Source organism: Nerophis lumbriciformis, linkage group LG01 (assembly GCF_033978685.3).
Source record: "Nerophis lumbriciformis linkage group LG01, RoL_Nlum_v2.1, whole genome shotgun sequence".
Taxonomy (NCBI): domain Eukaryota; kingdom Metazoa; phylum Chordata; class Actinopteri; order Syngnathiformes; family Syngnathidae; genus Nerophis; species Nerophis lumbriciformis.
In genome coordinates, this window is record NC_084548.2 from 2157501 (window position 1) to 2177759 (window position 20259).

The following is a 20259-nucleotide window of genomic DNA, read 5'->3' on the forward strand; positions in this document are numbered from 1 at the left end:
AGAAAAGAAAAAAAAAAAAATTTCTTGTGCGGCCCGATACCAATCGATCCACGGACCAGTACCGGGCCGCGGCCCGGTGGTTGGGGACCACTGAGGTAAACAACCAACAGTATGTCAGAAAGCTAGCTAAAACGGTACACATATTCATAATATAGTATACATTTTAACTGACCTTTATTTTACTATTTTTGTCTTTTTTTAGGTGGCTAAAATACGCGGTGCTGCTGACCGCCGTCTAACGTTACGTGTGATATATTGACTAACGTAACCCTGCTTAAAAAAAATCACTGAACAAAAAGTATGAATAAGGTAGTGAACTGCAACAGATTCCCGTGTTTGCAATAACGTTATAACGTTAGCAGTGAGTTTACAGCCTCACTGATTTAACTACACAGCAAATAAAAGTCACGTTACTTAGCCAATAAACGTTATCTTTCATTCAAAACTTACCGTTCTTTGTGCAACTTCAAATGCCGGACGAAGTTGGAAGTTGTTGCCTCTCCATCAGTCATTTTCGAACCGCATGTGTTGCATACTGCAAACCGTTTTGTGTTGACCACCTCGTAATTTTTATACCCAAACAAAATTATTTTAGGTATCATTTTTTTGTTCACTGGCGTGTGGTTTGGACGTGTCTTCTTCCTGCAATTTGATTGGATGAATGCTGTGTGATGAAAACAAAGTAGATCTAATTTGATTGGCTGTTGTACTGAGAGCACACCAGCTGACACACGCAACGCTGATAGACAAGTACACAATGAAAAATACGGAGCGCTCCCGAATAACTTTTTCATCTTTGGGTTTTGGGGAAAGTAGCAAGTCATGTCAAGTCATGTCAATTCAAAAGGCTCAAGTCCAAGTGAAGTCACAAGTCATTGATGTTAAAGTCTAAGTCGAGTTGCAAGTCTTTTTACATTTTGTCAAGTCGAGTCTAAAGTCATCAAATTCATGACTCGAGTCTGACTCGAGTCCAAGTCATGTGACTCGAGTCCACACCTCTGGTGAAGATAAGGTCCTTTTTTTTTTTAAAAATTAATAAAATAAAATAAGATAAATAAATTAAAAACATTTTCTTGAATAAAAAAGAAATAGAATATTAATAACAGAAAGAAACAACCCTTTTGTGTGAATGAGTGTAAATGGGGGAGGGAGTTTTTTTGGGTTGTTGCACTAATTGTAAGTATATCTTGTGTTTTTATGTTGATTTAATTAAAAAAAAAACAACAAAAAAACGATACCGATAATAAAAAAAAACGATACCGATATTTTCCGATATTACATTTTAAAGCATTTACCGGCCGATAATATCGGCAAGCCGACAGTCATGACTAGGTCCTGAGTGTTTGCTTTTCCGAGATGCAACGGAAAAGAACAGCTTCTTCCCCAGGGCCATAACCATCCTGAACGGACTGCCCCATTGTCCCTCATAACTGCCTTCTCTTCGGTGCAATAACCCATTCCACCAACCACCCTGTTTTTTTTTTTTGTTTTTGTTTTTTCATGTATATATTCATTTCACACCATATTCATTGCACTTCTACATTTTTTATATTTTTATATATTTGCACATTGTTTTTCTAGCATGCACACATCGCACTGTATGGAATGGCCTCAATCTCGTTACCTTGCGTAATGACAATAAAGCTGATTCTGATTCTGATTCTGATTCTGAAAGTTGGCTCGGGCGAGACGGGAATGTGAGTACATTTTTTTATTTAAAGACTATAAATACAAAACAAGGAAGTAAACAAAAGGCGCGCACAATGGCGGAGAACAAACTATGAAACCAAACACTTGCACAAAGGCAAAAAAACTATGAACAACAAAAAACACTAACTGTGGCAATAATAAACAAAACTTACTTGGCATGGACAAAAACGGCATGAAAAAGCGCAGCGTGTGGAGAGTATAAATGCGGGGATGTCGTCAGAACGACAAACTGAAAACAATGAACTTAAATACTACAGACATGATTAACGAAAACAGGCGCGTGACTCAAAACGTGAAACAGGTGCGTGACGTGACAGGTGAAAACTAATGGGTTGCTATGGTGACAATCAAGAGTGCACAATGAGTCCAAACGTGGAACAGGTGCAACTAGTGGGGTAATCATGGAAACAAGACAAGGGAGTGAAAAGCCAGAAACTAAAGAGTCCTATAACTAAACAAAACATGACTTAAAACAAAGCATGATTACACAGACATGACAGATATTATCGGACATCTCTAGTTACAGGGAGACACGAACAGGACCGCCAACGGATCAGCCACTTACGGCGCTCCTTAAAAAAAGGTGGGGAAAAAGGTGATATTGGGAAAGGGGGGAAGAGTAAAAAATATCAGTCAAAGGCTGTACCCTCGGGAGGGGGTCCAGACTGAGTCCAAGGGAAAAAAACCTCATTTGACATAGCACATAAACATGTTACATATAATCACAACAACTCGCAACAGAGGGGGGGGGGGGGGGGGGGGGGGGTTGTGTATATGCCCATTGTCTTTGGGTGTAGTGGTGTTGTATCCATAGGCCTGGGGCCGTTCTGCATGCAATGCAAGCAAAGTTCGACTGTCGTTGAGGAGGGAGGGAGGTCAAAAGCGTCCATCTTTGAGAGTCCTCTGTGATGTTTACAGAACAGTCTGCTCCTGCTGTTGCAGCGTCAAGGCCGTTCGAGGGAGTCAAATCGTAGATTAGGATTTTTGTTTTTCCACGAGCAGACATGACAATGGCTTGTCTGTTCTATTCGTCCATGTTGGCTCTTACATCCAATTTTTCCCTTTCAACAAGCTTCTCCATGATGTGATCCATCTTGCGATTCAGTTTATAAATCGGCCCAGCCTGTGATCCCACAGCTCGGCTCAATCCTTCCATTGTGACGAACAGCCTTTGGGCTCCTTGAGTGGCTGCCATCGTCTTACGAATTTTACAATACAATGGTTCCATCAGGGCAGCCAGGTTCCCCTGAACCTCTTTTCCTCGTCGAAAAGATTTTGTCAATTGAGTCGAGAGTCCAGCTGATCATTTCCATGTCTGATGTTTAGATTAGGAGGACAGCGCAAAGAAAGAGGCTTCAAAAAAAAGTGTAGACAAGACAAGACAAAGAGAGCAAGTAATTTCATATTTTGTCCACCATAACATTACACACAGATTGAACAGTAACACTGTGTTTTGATATAGGAAAAGTAAAACACTGTCCTTAAATGAGTCAAATCTTTGGCGTGCCACTGGATGTCGCAATAGCAATTCTTTGTATCTTCGTAGAGGATGCTACATATGTACAAGATAAACCACATGATGTCAGTACATCAAACTACATAAATAACATCCTGTAATTTGATTTTGATAAAAAAAAAATGTATCTTGATTGATTGAAAATGAACACCAAAGAGTTGACTGATGAACATTATCACATAATTTATTCAGAAAATATAAATATCGACAAATAAAGATATATTATAATTGTAAAAACAACAACAACAACAACATTATGATTTGTACAATTTCAGAATGTGCTTGTTCTATTTTTAAACAAAGAATCTGAAGTTGTCTTTATTTTTAATTTATCGTGTCGTGATTTTACCAGTCCGGCCCACTTGGGAGTAGATTTTCCCCCATGTGCCCCCCCCCCCCCCCCCCCCATCTAAAATGAGTTTTGATACCCCTGAGGATCTAGTAACTAGATCCTCAGAAAACACTCCAAGTGCCACCCTAATGACCAACATTAAAATACAGTAGCGTAGTAGGCCTACATAGTCATTAAAAACAAGGCAGGGGCTTTATTGAACAAGTATATTTCATATATTGGCCACAATAACATTACACATTACACACTGATTGGCTTGAAAAAGTCTCCATAAAGACTCTTCAATTGAGGCCTGAAACAAAGAAAAATGTCATACTTTTTTATTTACGTGAAACGATTTTTATATATATATTTAAAAATTAAACTTGAATTTAATTAGATGCATATTTAACCTCCGCTACCGGACAAGCTAACCTCCTCCAACCTCCGAGGACAAAGCTACGAACAATGGGAGACCGGGCTTTCTGCTGCGCCGCTCCCAGTCTGTGGAACGCTCTCCCTGACCACCTGAGGGCACCGCAGACTGTGGATGCTTTTAAAAAAAAAGCTTAAAAAGCCTTTTTTTTTTAAAAAGAAAAAAAAATAGCCTTTTTTAAGATATATGCATACTAGTTCTAGCTATTAGGCTGTTTTAGTTTATATTTTTATTTATTTTTATTATCTTTTTATTTTATTATTATTTTTATTTAATACACTTTGAGGTTGTTTGCTCAATGTAAAGTGCTTTTTACAAATACAATCTATTATTATTATTATATTTGTAATTAAAAAAAGTAATGGGAAAGAAATAATTTGTACAAGTAACAAATTAAACATAATTATATCACGAATTAGCTTGTCTTCCTGTTACATCATTGGCCGAGTTACAAATATTTACCAGCACAGCACCAGCGTCGCGTGCCACTATGTACAATGAGAATATTCGGAAACATCGACCATTATATTCTTATCCGTGGCAGAGCAGGAAGGGGCTAGGAATACGTCTGTGGTAAAATTTCGTAAGAAGCGCCTTGTCATTGATTATTTGTCATTTTACACGCGCTGAATGGCACAGATCATGGGGCCTGATCTGTGTATAGTCCGCAGTCTTAATAACGATCTCGCCATGTTAGCCGCTTTTATAACAGCAGCGGAATAAGGCTTTCACTTTGTGCCCTCAGACTTGCTGAGCAGGATTGTTCCGGAACAATGGATGCCCATCAGTGTACCAGCATTAGTCATTTGAGGTGATATGGCTGGTTCATCTGCATTTCATGTCACCATTGTTCATATCACACGGCGTGAAGACGCTTTGCTTGTGTGACGACATTTATGTGACAATGGAACAAAGAAAAAAACCTGATTGCCAAAAAGAGAAAAAAAGGACGATGCACGCATTAATACTTAGTTATGGACAGGCGTATGTGTGTGTGTGTGTGTGTGTGGATAGGCCATTTCCAATTTCATTCTTGAATAAGCGTGAATTAGTCGGGACAAAAATGTTCTTAAGTGGTTCGTTCAGCCAAAAAATGAATGACTTCTTCCTTGCTAATTTACTACGCTGCAAAAAGTCAGTGTTCAAAAACAAGAAAAAAAAATTACAAAAATGAGGCGTATTTTACTTGAACTAAGCAAAATTATCTGCCAATAGAATAAGAAAATTTGACTTGTCAAGACTTTCCAAAACAAGTAAAATTAGCTAACCTCAATGAACCCAAAAATAGCTTAAAATAAGTATATTCTCACTAACAAGCGCACTTTTCTTGATAGAAAAATAAAATATGAGACCTTTTTTCTCAATATGTTGAAACATATTCTTAAATTAAATAAATGATAATATATATATATATATATATATATATATATATATATATATATATATATATATACACCGTATTTTTCGGACTATAAGTCGCAGTTTTTTTCATAGTTTGGCCGGGCTCCAGTGCGACTTATATATGTTTTTTTCCTTTTTTATTATGCAATTTTGGCAGGTGCGACTTAATAAAAATACGGTGTATATATATATATATATATATATATATATATATATATATATATATATATATATATATATATATATATATATATATATATATATATATATATATATGTATATATAATGTACATATATATATATATATATATATATATATATATATATACTGTACATATATATATATATATATATATATATATATACTGTACATATATATATATATATATATATATATATATATATATATATATATATATATATATATATATATATATATATATGTCTTAATAAGGTTATCCAAAAAATAGTGCTCGATACCGTAGTAGAGCGCAATATATGTATGTGTGGGAAAAAAAAATCACAAGACTACTTCATCTCTACAGGCCTGTTTCATGAGGGGGTTCCCTCAATCATCAGGAGATGGAAAAAAAAATCACAAGACTACTTCATCTCTACAGGCCTGTTTCATGAGGGGGTTCCCTCAATCATCAGGAGATGGAAAAAAAAATCACAAGACTACTTCATCTCTACAGGCCTGTTTCATGAGGGGGTTCCCTCAATCATCAGGAGATGAAAATCTCTGGGGTTCCCTCAATCATCAGGAGATGAAAATCTCCTGATGATTGAGGGAACCCCCTCATGAAACAGGCCTGTAGAGATGAAGTAGTCTTGTGATTTTTTTCCCCACACATACATATATATATATATATATATATATATATATATATATATATATATATATATATATATATATATATATACATATGTATATATAATGTACATATATATATATATATATATATATATATATGTATATATAATGTACATATATATATATATATATATATATACTGTACATATATATATATATATATATATATATATATATATATATGTATATATATATATATATATACTGTACATATACATATATATATATATATATATATATATATATATATATATATATATATATATATATATGTCTTAATAAGGTTATCCAAAAAATAGTGCTCGATACCGTAGTAGAGCGCAATATATGTATGTGTGGGGAAAAAAATCACAAGACTACTTCATCTCTACAGGCCTGTTTCATGAGGGGGTTCCCTCAATCATCAGGAGATGGAAAAAAAAATCACAAGACTACTTCATCTCTACAGGCCTGTTTCATGAGGGGGTTCCCTCAATCATCAGGAGATGAAAATCTCTGGGGTTCCCTCAATCATCAGGAGATGAAAATCTCCTGAGGATTGAGGGAACCCCCTCATGAAACAGGCCTGTAGAGATGAAGTAGTCTTGTGATTTTTTTTCCCCACACATATATATATATATATATATATATATATATATATATATATATATATATATATATATATATATACTGTATATATATATGCGGACCTGAGTGACGTGTTGACAGCCTGTTCACACGTCCGCTTTCCCACAATATAAACAGCTAATGATCGAGGGCGAGTTCTTGGTTTCTTATGTGGGTTTATTGTTAGGCAGTTTCATTAACGTCCTCCCAGCGCGGTAACAACACACAACAACAGCAGTCAAGTTTTCGTCTACCGTAAAGCAGTTTGTCTGCCGTAAACAGCAATGTTGTGACACTTTTAAACAGGACAATACTGCCATCTACTGTACATGCATATGTGACCCACCCATAATGTGTCACATTTTTGTGTCGATTTATTTATTTTATTTTGTGGTTTGAATTCGTTTTTGGAGCTGTCATTACACATTTATCAGTATTCACATTGGTCAGTAGGGGGCAGTAGGGCGTTTCTTCCCAATTGAATGCTATCACCTGCAGACCGGAAGTGTCTTGTCATTCTGATGAGCGCGACCAGTCTGTGAACAATTGAAACGTCCTGTGTGCTTTTTCCTCCTGTATAACAGGTTAGTTTTGGTGAATCAACTCACTGAATAATATCCATGTGATCTTTATAAGTTTAAGTACACATTCTGATGGTGGAGCCTAACTCTAAAGTGTTTGCGAGTTGTAGTTTGTATTTGTGAATGAATCCAGTGCACAGCTGCAGTCATCAATACAAAATGGCGACGTGAGTACGCAATGTTTATATAGGAACTTCTGATCCTAATTCAGACTCCCAAATTAGAGCTCCCGTTTTCTTATTGATTTTATAATGTATATTTGTATAATGTGTGTGTTCCGAAATAGTGACAGAGAATAGAACAAGGATGGACAATTCAACCTTTAACTCAACAATGAGTAGATGAGTGTGTATATGTGTAAATAAATGAACACTGAAATTCAAGTATTTATTTTATTTATATATATATATATATATATATATATATATATATATATATATATATATATATATATATATATATATATATATATATATATATATATATATATGTAATTTAAAAAAAAAAATATATATATATATATAGCTAGAATTCACTGAAAGTCAAGTATTTCTTATATATATATATATCTTAACCACGCCCCCAACCACGCCCCCCCCCACCCCCCACCTCCCGAAATCGAAGGTCTCAAGGTTGGCAAGTATGCCTTTAACAGTTAATTTGACTCATTTTCATTCATTACTAGTTTCTATGTAACTGTTTTCATGTTGTTTTACTTTCTTTTTTATTCAAGAAAATGTTTTTAATGTATTTATATTATTTTATTTGTATTTATTTTTTTAAAAAGGACCTTATCTTCACCATACCTGGTTGTCCAAATTAGGCATAATAATGTGTTAATTCCACGACTGTATATATCGGTATCGGTTGATATCGGTATCGTTTGATATCAGTATCGGTTGATATCGGCATTGGTAATTACAGAGTTGGACAAAATCGGATCATCGGGTATCGGCAAAAAGCCATTATCGGACATCCCTAATAATAATGTGTTAATTCCACGACTGTATATATCGGTATCGGTTGATATTGGAATCGGTAATTAAAGAGTTGGACAATATCGGAATATCTGATATGGGCAAAAATCCATTATTGGACATCTCTAGTTTTTTTAATTTGTTATTTTTTTAATCACACCTTTTTTGTTCCAATATACAACAAGATCATATCGTGATGTTTGTTGGATGGTGCTCAAGTTGGTCTTCTTCTTTGCCCCGGGTGTTGCGTTCAGGTACAGGGAGAGATTGCACACGCTCTTGGAGGAGGAGCGAGGCCAGCGTAGGAAGTCTTGGCAGGTCGGACTGAGTGCACTGGAGGACAAAGAGCAGCTGCTGGTGGACGCCCAGCAAAGTGCAGCCCAGGCTCTCGGAGAGACGGACACGTGTGCGTTCATACACAGGTACTCTTTTTACTCACTTTGAAAATACTTCAACAATCGCTAATGTTCCATTCCATCAGAGACTTTTAACTAAAATGATATTAAACAGCTTTTTTTTTTCAAGGAAACATTTGAACTTTCTAAACCAGAGGTGTTCAAAGTACGGACCGTGGGCCATTTGCAGCACACAGCTAAATGTTTAACATTATGAAAATACATAACCCCCCATAAAAAAAAACATACAAAAAAAATATATACATAAAAAGTAACATAAACGATAAAACAGGTGTGATATAAGGCTGCAGCTAACGATTATTTTTCTATCGATTAATCTATAGATTATTTTTTTTCGATTAATCGGTTAATCTATAGATTATTTTTTCGATTAATCTGTAGATTATTTTTCCTTTTACCGATTATTTTTTTTAATTTAAAATGAAGAGGAAAAAATAAATGTTGGCCAGTTTTTTCAAAAGGCATGACTTTTATTTACAAAAAAAAAAAGTATGGCCACTCAGTCAACATTGACAACAACATGACAAAATATTCTGTAACAATGTAAACATTTAAAACTTTTAACATTTAACAAAATTAAAAGTAGCTTATTTGCTTTTTAATGTGCAAATATAAAAGTAAACATCCAGTGCAAATCTTAATATTCTGCAATAGTATAAGCATTTCAAAAGTAAAAGTATTGCTTATTTTGCTTTAAAATGTGCAAAAATAAAGATAAACATCCAATACAAAAAAGTGCAAAAGGAAATATTCTGTAACAGTGTAAACATTTCAACAAAAGTAAAAGTATTGCTTATTTTGCTTAATAACACAACAATGATAGTATGATTAAAGTGAAAGTTAATTGTTGGTTTGTACATAGTATATGTAACTGTTAATGTTGTAAAAGGTATTTGCACAACTAGTTAACGTTAGCGTTAAAGAGGAGCGCGTCTTTGTAAACACTGAACAGGCACGCCAAACGCGCCTCTCAGAGCGAAACAGTGTTTTAGTTTATGAATTTACAACGCAGATACAAATGACACATTCATGTTTTTGTGTAATGATGACAACGTATACTCACGCGGACGATTGACTAGTTGATGGTGATGGCAAGAACGCTGTCGGGTGTTTTCTTTTCAAATGTTCCTTCATAGCCGTTGTGCTGCTATGATAGGCCATTTCCGCTCGACACAGTGTGCATACAACAACTGTCAAGTGTTTTGCTTTTTTCGCTGTGCTTATCCCACACTTGAAGGGATGTACCAATGCTGAATGTGGCTTCTGGATTTCACTCAAAAGACCAGACCGTAGTTACTTATTCCTTTTATTTTCCTTTAGTTTGCAACAGTTTTTCCAACGAAGAAACAGCTTCTTTTTTCTTCTTTAGTCTTTTTAGCAGTCTTTAGCAGTGTTAATAGACTTTAGTTTCTTTAGCTGTCATTAGCTGTCTTTAGTAGCCTTTAGTAGCCTTTAGCTTCTTTAGTAGGTGAAAAACCTTTAAGGACAAAACACCACAAGATAAACATGCTGTAAAAAATCAATCAATTATCAATACCATAATTTACAACTATTAATTAGGCTATCAAACTCTTAACCATTAAACAAGTGCAAGAAAATGGACACATCTTTTCCCTTTAAGTTAAAACAGATTTTAAATAAATTGTCTCAACATAAATGCACCAAGATACATATAAAATACATTTAAACCCAGAAACACAATAGATAAATGCAGCAGAAAACCCAATATGCAAATACATAAATACCTAACCAATTAACCACCTATTTAGATACATATTGAAAATCCATATTCAATATAAATATATTATTAATTTAGCAGTGAAACACTCAATCTTAAACGCTGTCTACTGGTAGAAAAATGCCCCTATTTTTCTATTGCCTCACCAGCAGCCAATGATCCAACACAGTTAAATCCAACACTTGAAGTTGAGTGACTTCACCCTCCTGATGAAGCAAACTGCTCCAACATTTATCACACTAAGCAAAGAATATCAACACTAAACAACAGTTACATAACACACTGTGTGTATTTAGCCTCCAGACTAAGCACGCTACATGCACCCCCCATCTCACCAGCGCAACAGGTGCGCCACACCCACGAAGAGAAATATTAAATCTTACATACTTTTGGCACAACTCTGGGTTATCTGTAATGAACTAAACCTTTTTCCACTCTGCGCTGGCGTCTTTTGTACTCCTTGATTTGACACAGCGGTCTAATTATCGGGCTCGTGCCCCAACAGATGAGACGGGAGCGCGCCGCGTTATACCTGCGCGTGAACGTAAACTGATCGGCTCTGATCATATAAACCGACGGGCCGAAATAATGCCGAATTATATACATTTCCTGGGGTTGCCTAGGTGAATAGGGATGCGGATGTGCTCTAAGATAAAATATAATTTTATTAAGTGGGGTTTGGCTGGTTGCTAAACAGCCACGGTTGCGAGCTTGCGCGTCAGCTGACGAGACAGCTGTTCACCGCTACAACATTATAAGGCCGTTTATTGAAATACTCCCACACTTTTGACGACTTTTGGCGTGCTTTTTTCCCCTCGCTCGCACCGCTCGCATCGTCTGCTTTGCGCTCCGCCATGACGGCAGTGTGACGTAAATATGCGACGCGTCGACGCATAAAAACGACGTCGACATATTTACGTAACCGATGACGTCGACTACGTCGACGCGTCGTTTCAGCCTTAGTGTGATATAATGCTAAAATAAAGCAAATTATGACATTTTTGTGGTCCCCTTTATTTGTAAAAGTATCAAAATACATTTTAAATATTGCTATCGGGTTTACTATGGTTGATTTTTTTATATTTTTTTAAGCAGGGCCTGCATTTAAATCAAGATGTCATCGCATATGGTGTCATTTTTATGATGACATCACAAAACCCTCAGAAAGTCAAAGCAAAATGTTGCTGGGTGTGACAAACTTTTGTGTGTATTCTTTCCAGGTTCATGTCCATAGATCAGAAGATGCAAGAGGCGGTCACAGGCACCATCCCCTGCAAGATCCCCACCAAAGCTCCCCTCAACACCAAGCAGCTGCAGGCCAACCTCAGGACCGAGGGCTTCCGAGCGGAAATGAGCCGCCTCTGCGAGTCCCTGTGCATCCTCCTCAATCCCCTGGAGCTCACCTTCAACTCCTGCACGGCCCACCCCAGCCTGCAGCTGAGCGCCGACCAGCGCACGGTCAAGTACAGCCCCGGCAAGCAGCCCTACGGCGACCACCCGGAGCGCTTCACCAGCGCCCCGCAGGTCATGTGCGGCCAGGGCTTCTCCGGCGGCGAGCACGTGTGGGTGGTGGAGGTGGGGCCCGACAGCATGTGGTCGCTGGGGGTGTGCTACAAGAGCATCCCACGCCGCGGCGACCACAGCCGCCTGGGACACAACTCGGTGTCCTGGCGGCTCCAGTGGAAAAGCGGGAAACTGACAGTGTGCAAGTCCTCGTCCAACGTGGTCCTGCGGGAGATGGTCAAGCAGCCGGTGAAGATCGAGGTGGCCCTGGACTATGAGGGCGGCACCCTGATGTTCCACAGCATCAAAAACCACAGAGAGCACCTGCACACCTTCAAGGCCGCCTTCAAAGAGGCGGTTTATCCTGCTTTTAGCATCCACTCCAGCACACCCGGATCCTGGATTACTCTCCATTGTGGCTTGTAATAACACTCCCTGACAAAAAAAAGACGTCATATATTCAAAACGATGCATCTGCAGTGAATATATTAACACATTATTGAAGCATATCAACATCTAGCACAGTGGTTCTTAACCTTGTTGGAGGTGCCGAACCCCACCAGTTTCATATGCGCATTCACCGAACCCTTCTTTGGTCCATCCATCCATCCATCTTCTTCCGCTTATCCGAGGTCGGGTCGCGGGGGCAGCACCTTAAGCAGGGAAGCCCAGACTTCCCTCTCCCCAGCCACTTCGTCCAGCTCTTCCTGTGGGACCCCGAGGCGTTCCCAGGCCAGCCGGGAGACATAGTCTTCCCAACGTGTCCTGGGTCTTCCCCGCGGCCTCCTACCGGTGGGACGTGCCCTAAACACCTCCCTAGGGAGGCGTTCGGGTGGCATCCTGACCAGATGCCCGAACCACCTCATCTGGCTCCTCTCCATGTGGAGGAGCAGCGGCTTTACTTTGAGCTCCCCCCGGATGACAGAGCTTCTCACCCTATCTCTAAGGGAGAGCCCCGCCACCCGGCGGAGGAAACTCATTTCAGCCGCCTGTACCCGTGATCTTGTCCTTTCGGTCATAACCCAAAGCTCATGACCATAGGTGAGGATGGGAACGTAGATCGACCGGTAAATTGAGAGCTTTGCCTTCCGGCTCAGCTCCTTCTTCACCACAACGGATCGATACAGCGTCCGCATTACTGAAGACGCCGCGCCGATCCGCCTGTCGATCTCACCATCCACTCTTCCCTCACTCGTGAACAAGACTACGAGGTACTTGAACTCCTCCACTTGGGGCAAGATCTCCTCCCCAACCCGGAGATGGCACTCCACCCTTTTCCGGGCGAGAACCATGGACTCGGACTTGGAGGTCTTTGGTGAAAAATAAAATGTTTTTTTTTAATTCAAGGCAAAGTTATATGTTTTTGGTAACACTTTAGTATGGGGAACATATTCTAAGTAACAAGACTTAATTTAGAGTTATTTGGTTAGGGTTAGGGTTAGGGTTAGGGTTAGAGCAGGGGTGCTCAATACGTCGATCGCGATCTACCAGTCGATCGCAAAGGTAGTATTGGTAGATCGCATTGCATTATTTAAAAAAAAAAAAAAATTTTTTTTTTTTTTTTTGTTTTGTTTTTTTTTTGTTTTTTTGTGTGTCCTGTCCAGCTTCTCATGCAGAAAAATGGAGGGGGAGAAAGAGAAGCAACCTACCTTAACCTTGTAGATTGTTATAGTCACAATAGGTTAAGCTTTGTCAGTGTGCCGTGTGTTACACCCAGTTTACCCTAGGGCAGGGGTGCTCATTACGTCGATCGCGAGCTACCGGTCGATCTCGGAGGGTGTGTCAGTCGATCCACCAGCCAGGCATTAAAAAAATAGTCCTAAAAATGAGCGATCATAAATCTTCACAATGACGTCACTTTCGTCACTTGATTGACATTCACGGCACCCGAGGGTCTTCTGAGATGACGCTGGCTGCTGCCAGCTCATTAAAATGACCGACTGGAAGGCGAGAAACACTTTATTTCAACAGACTCTGGCGCCGTACCTGTCGTCAAAACTCCAAAGACCGACTGCACAGTTGCGCTAACAAAATAGGAGTCTCAGAAAGCTGGCGTGCACAAGCTAGCAAGCTACGGAGTTTGCCGACAATGTATTTCTTGTAAAGTGTATACAAAGGAGTACGGAAGCTGGACAAATAAGATGCCAAAAACCAACCACTTTCATGTGGTATTGGACAGAAAGGAGGACTTTTTTTCTCCTCCATTCGAAAATGCGGACCTTATCAGCACCACTGTCTGATTCCAATCAATGCAAGTCATCAGAATCAGGTAATACACCAACTTATATTCTTGTCTTCATGAAAGAAAGGAATCTATATGTGTTAAACATGCTTGTATTATCTTTAAACACCTTTAACTTATTAACAATATTAACTATATGTGTTAAACATGCTTGTATTATCTTTAAACACCTTTAACTTGTTAACAATATTAACTATATGTGTTAAACATTCTTGTATTATCATTAAGCACCTTTAATTTTTTAACAATAGTAACTATGTGTTAAACATGCTTGTATTATCATTAAACACCTTTAACTTGTTAACAATATTAACTATATGTATTAAACATTCTTGTATTATCATTAAGCACCTTTAATTTTTTAACAATAGTAACTGTGTTAAACATGCTTGTATTATCATTAAATACCTTTAACTTGTTAACAATATTAACTATATGTATTTAACATGCTTGTATTATCATTAAACACCTTTAATTTTTTAACAATACTAACTATATGAGTTAAATATGCTTTCATTATCTTTAAACACCCTTTACTTGTTAACAATATTAACTATATGTATTAAACATACTTGTATTATCATTAAACACCTTTAATGTATTAACAATATTAACTATATGTGTTAAACATGCTTGCATTATCATTAAACACCTCTAACTTGTTAACAAAAACATATATTTCATAAATAAGTAAATATAAATGATATATGTGAATGAGGTAGATCCCCACGACTTGATCAATTGAAAAGTAGCTCGCCTGCAGAAAAAGTGTGAGCACCCCTGGGTTAGAGGGTTAGGGTTATAATAAGGTCATGCCGAATAAGGCATTAATAAGTACTTAATAATGACTAGTTAAGAGCCAATATGTTACTAATTTGCATGTAAATAAGCAACTAATTAATGGTGAATATGTTCCCCATACTAAAGTGTTACCATATTTTTTTACTGGTGCACAAAATGAAGCGTGCATGAACATCACCTTGTTCAAAAGAACAAAAGCAACACAGTGCATAAACTCACAACAAATTACACACCTGCAAATCAGTCAGCTGTTGTCGTATCCGTAATACGCCGATAGGGAGAAGTTTTTATTTACACGATGAGTCGGGTGTGTCTCGACCTACGCCGAACCCCTAGGGTTCCATCGAACCCAGGTTAAGAACCACTGATCTAGCATTTACCATGAATTGATTAACGTGGACCCCTGACTTAAACAAGTTGAAAAACTTATTGGGGTGTTACCATTTAGTGGTGAATTGTAAGGAATATGTACTGTACTGTGCAATCTACTGATACAATCAATCAATCAATCAATCACTTAAATGGGGCATTCTAATCACACAATCAATTGTTTACAAAGATTGACTATGTTGATTATCGTAGACAAGAGCAGTGATATGTGTATGCCAAAAAAATCACTTAATTAAATATTTCAACACAGTGTTACTGTTCAAACTCTGTGTAATGCTACAGTGGCTAAAAATATTATATACAGTGTTTTCTACTCGTACGTATTCTTCATTCATCTCATCTAAGTTTTGCAATGCACCTAAAACAATTCTTACTTACTTAAACCGCCCCATGTGTGACGTCTCTAGGCGTGTTTTCATGCATATTTGTACGTGCTATTGTATAATGTAATGAAGCTCATTATTAACTTACGACGGCATTCTTTTTGTTTTGTTTCAGTTTCACAAATTCCTCGGTGAACTCACCGAATACGTCGCAGTGGAGTTATTGAGTCTGTTTAGCGGATTGCAGCGCCAGATTTCGCAGCCGAGTCCATGGCGATGACCTCTGTTTTGTATGATCAACCGTTTTACTGTTTGACACTGTTTGGAAACAATTAAGGTATTTATATGAATATTTATATAAAATCTTTCTGTGTAAATAACTCCTTTCAAATTGAATATACCTGCGGCTTATAGTCTGGTGCGGCTAATACATGGAAAACGGCTTATATATATATATATATATATATATATATATATATATATATATATATATATATATATATATATATATATATATATATATATATATATATATATATATATATATATATAAGCCGTTTTCCATGTATTAGCCGCACCAGACTATAAGCCGCAGTATATATATATATATATATATATATATATATATATATATATATATATATATATATATATATATATATATATATATATATATATATATATATATATATGTATGTGTGGGAAAAAAAATCACAAGACTATTTCATCTCTCTTTTTTTTTTTTTCTTTTCTTTTTTTTTTCCCCACACATACATATATTGCGCTCTACTACGGTATCGAGCACTATTTTTTGGATAACCTTATTAAGACATATATATATATATATATATATATATATATATATATATATATATATATATATCCTTTCAAATTGAATATATCTGCGGCTTATAGTTTGGTGCGGCTAATACATGGAAAACGGCTTATATATATATATATACATATATATAAGCCGTTTTCCATGTATTAGCCGCACCAGACTATAATATATATATATATATATATATATATATATATATATATATATATATATATATATATATATACATATATATATATATATATAAGCCGTTTTCCATGTATTAGCCGCACCAGACTATAAGCCGCAGATATATATATATATATATATATATATATATATATATATATATATATATATATATATATATATATATATATATATATATATATATATATACATATACATATATATATATATATCCTTTCAAATTGAATATATCTGCGGCTTATAGTCTGGTGCGGCTAATACATGGAAAACGGCTTATATATATATATATATATATATATATATATATATATATATATATATATATATATATATATATATATATATATATATACACATATATAAGCCGTTTTCCATGTATTAGCCGCACCAGACTATTATATATATATATATATATATATATATATATATATATATATATATATATATATATATATATATATATATATATATATAAGCCGTTTTCCATGTATTAGCCGCACCAGACTATAAGCCGCAGATATATTCAATTTGAAAGGAGTTATTTACACAGAAAGATTTTATATAAATATTCATATAAATACCTTAATTGTTTCCAAACGGTGTCTGCAACATGGCAGTAAAACGGATGATGATACAAAACAGAGGTCATCGCCATGGACTCGGCTGCGAAATCTGGCGCTGCAATCCGCTAAACAGACTCCATAACTCCACTGCGACGTATTCGGTGAATTCACCGAGGCATTTGTGAAACTGAAACAAAACAAAAAGAATGCCGTCGTAAGTTAATAATGAGCTTCATTACATTATACAATAGCACGTACAAATATGCATGAAAACACGCCTCGAGACGTCACACATGGGGCGGTTTAAGTGAGTAAGAATTGTTTTAGGTGCGTTGTAAAACTTAGATGAGATGAATGAAGAATACGTACGAGTAGAAAACACTGTGAACCATTAGAAGACAGAACAGCACTTCTACATCCAGCAGGAAACACTTGTAGGCATTCTACCGAGCGAACTCGTCCAAAAGATGGCACCATAGCACAAACAATGACACAACCATTACGTATCTCTGCAGGTGTTTAATGAAAACTATTTTGAGGGAAAATCCTTAAATAACCCGGGAATCATTTTTGGTGATTTAACCCCCAATTCCAACCCTTGTTTGCCCGCCAGGTTGCGCTGCTTCAACCCAAATGTTCAATCTTGCAAGAGAATGATAGTGTGGGTCTCCATTGATGTTGGATACAGTAAGAAGGAGAGTCACATGGCCCCATTCGTCGCAGTTTACCTGACACGTGAAACGTGACGAATCGGGGGGGGCTGCACTGGACTTTAGCCGGCAAATGGCAGTAGTGTTAATTATCTTAAAATGTGTTTTTTGACAAGTCTAGATTTGACCACAACCCCAGTTGTTGTGTAGAGAGGCGCTTTCCATCATTTCCATCAGACTGCTTTGCAAAATCAATAACCTCCTACTTTCCTCTCCTTGTAGATCCTGTTGCGTTTTGGACCAGTTGTTCCTCCCAGGGAATTCAAGTCACAATTCGCTCCCAAGCTCTTTACGACACTTAAAGCTGAGTTGAAAAACCACCAGAGACAGAATAGGTATTTTGTTGTATATTTTCAAAGCTTTGCCAATATACATTTTGAGACCAGTCTAACCCTAGAACATTCTATCGCGCCTCCCCAAAATGGTCTGTCTTCCCAACGCCAAAAACCCCTCTTTCCTTCCCCCTCCCTAGCCATAATACAAGCACAACGTCTCCCTAGCCTTAATACATTCCAAAGAACTCAAGGTTAACGCACACAGTTTACTTGCTGACAGAGCATCAAGAGAAGAAATGGAAAACACGAGCTGTTTTCAAATATGACAAAGAAATGGAAGAAGTACAACTTAAATTCGGATATATGTAAATATCTGCCTCCGACAATCCACCTAAGAATGGGGCCATATGCATCCCTTTCTTACTTACTTCAGTTGACCTCTTGCCTTGCACGCCTGCATATGTTTGGTGTGACTGTTTGGCGTACAACCGCCCGAAACACAAAAAAAAGTCAGAGGAAGGAAAGATGAGGTCACCTACCTAGGTTCCATTCCAGAGGCTAATCTTTCCTGTGATAAAATGGCAACCAAGGTCATCAAAAAGGTCAACCAACGAACAAGATTTCTCTACAGAATCTCCTCTCTGGTCAAGATTCTAGCGGGAACTCTCGTTCAACCCTTTTTCCATTACGCATGCACCTCCTGGTACCCTAGCACCTCCAAAACCCTCAAATCTAGACTCCAAACATCCCAGAACAAGCTAGTCAGGTTACTTTTAGACCTCCACCCCAGATCAGAATCAGAATCAGAATCAGAATCAGCTTTATTGTCATTACGCAAGGTAACGAGATTGAGGCCATGCCATACAGTGCGATGTGTGCATGCTAGAAAAACAATGTGCAAATATATAAAAATATAAAAAATGTAGAAGTGCAATGAATATGGTGTGAAATGAATATATACATGAAAAAAACAAAACAAAAACAGGGTGGTTGGTGGAATGGGTTATTGCACCGAAGAGAAGGCAGTTATGAGGGACAATGGGGCAGTCCGTTCAGGATGGTTATGGCCCTGGGGAAGAAGCTGTTCTTTAGCCTGTTTGTTTTGGTTTTAATGCACCTGTAGCGCTTCCCAGAGGGCAGCAGGTGGAACAGGTCAGAGCCAGGGTGGGTGCTGTCCTTGATGATGGCACTGGCTCTGTTGAGGCAGCGGGAGGTGTAGATGTCCGTCAGAGAGGGGAGAGGGCGGCCGGTGATCTTCTGAGCCGTCTTGACCACTCTTTGCAGCCTCTCCCTGTCTGCTGCAGTGCAGCTGCCGTACCATACCGTAATACAGTAGGTCAGCAGGCTCTCGATGGACGAGCGGTAGAAGGTCAGCAGCAGGTCAGGCTTCAGGTTGTACTTCCCGAGGACTCTAAGGAAGTGTAGCCGCTGCTGAGCCTTCTTGATGATTGATGTGGTGTTGACTGTCCAGGAGAAGTCATTAGAGATGTGGACTCCAAGGTACCTGAAGGTGTGGACCCTCTCTACACGCTCGCCGTTGATGTAGAGGGGGGCAGGGTCGGTGCTGCTCCTCCTGAAGTCGACGATGATCTCTCTGGTCTTGCTGGTGTTGAGAGCGAGGTTGTTCTCCGAAGACCAGGCCGTCAGCTTCAGGACCTCCTCTCTGTAGGCAGCCTCGTCACCCCTGGAGATGAGCCCGACCACTGTGGTATCGTCGGCGAACTTGACGGTAAGGTTGTCACTGTGGGCCGGACTGCAGTCATGGGTGTAAAGGCAGTAGAGGAGGGGGCTCAGCACACAGCCCTGTGGGGAGCCGATGCTCAGCGTGCGGGAGGA

The 20259-nt window shown here is 37.9% G+C and overlaps 1 protein-coding gene across 1 annotated transcript in view; it reads left to right on the forward strand.

Annotated features, from left to right (window-relative positions):
* The window catches only part of LOC133615281 (E3 ubiquitin-protein ligase TRIM58-like), a 36245-nt gene extending 22608 nt beyond the window's left edge, over positions 1 to 13637 (forward strand). Inside the window, exons 4-5 of the mRNA XM_061973773.2 lie at positions 8687 to 8854; positions 11807 to 13637. Of these exons, the coding sequence (XP_061829757.2) occupies positions 8687 to 8854; positions 11807 to 12515 (877 nt within the window). The 3' untranslated portion in view covers positions 12516 to 13637. The remainder of the gene's footprint in view (positions 1 to 8686; positions 8855 to 11806) is intronic.
* Positions 13638 to 20259: the final 6622 nt, after the last annotated feature.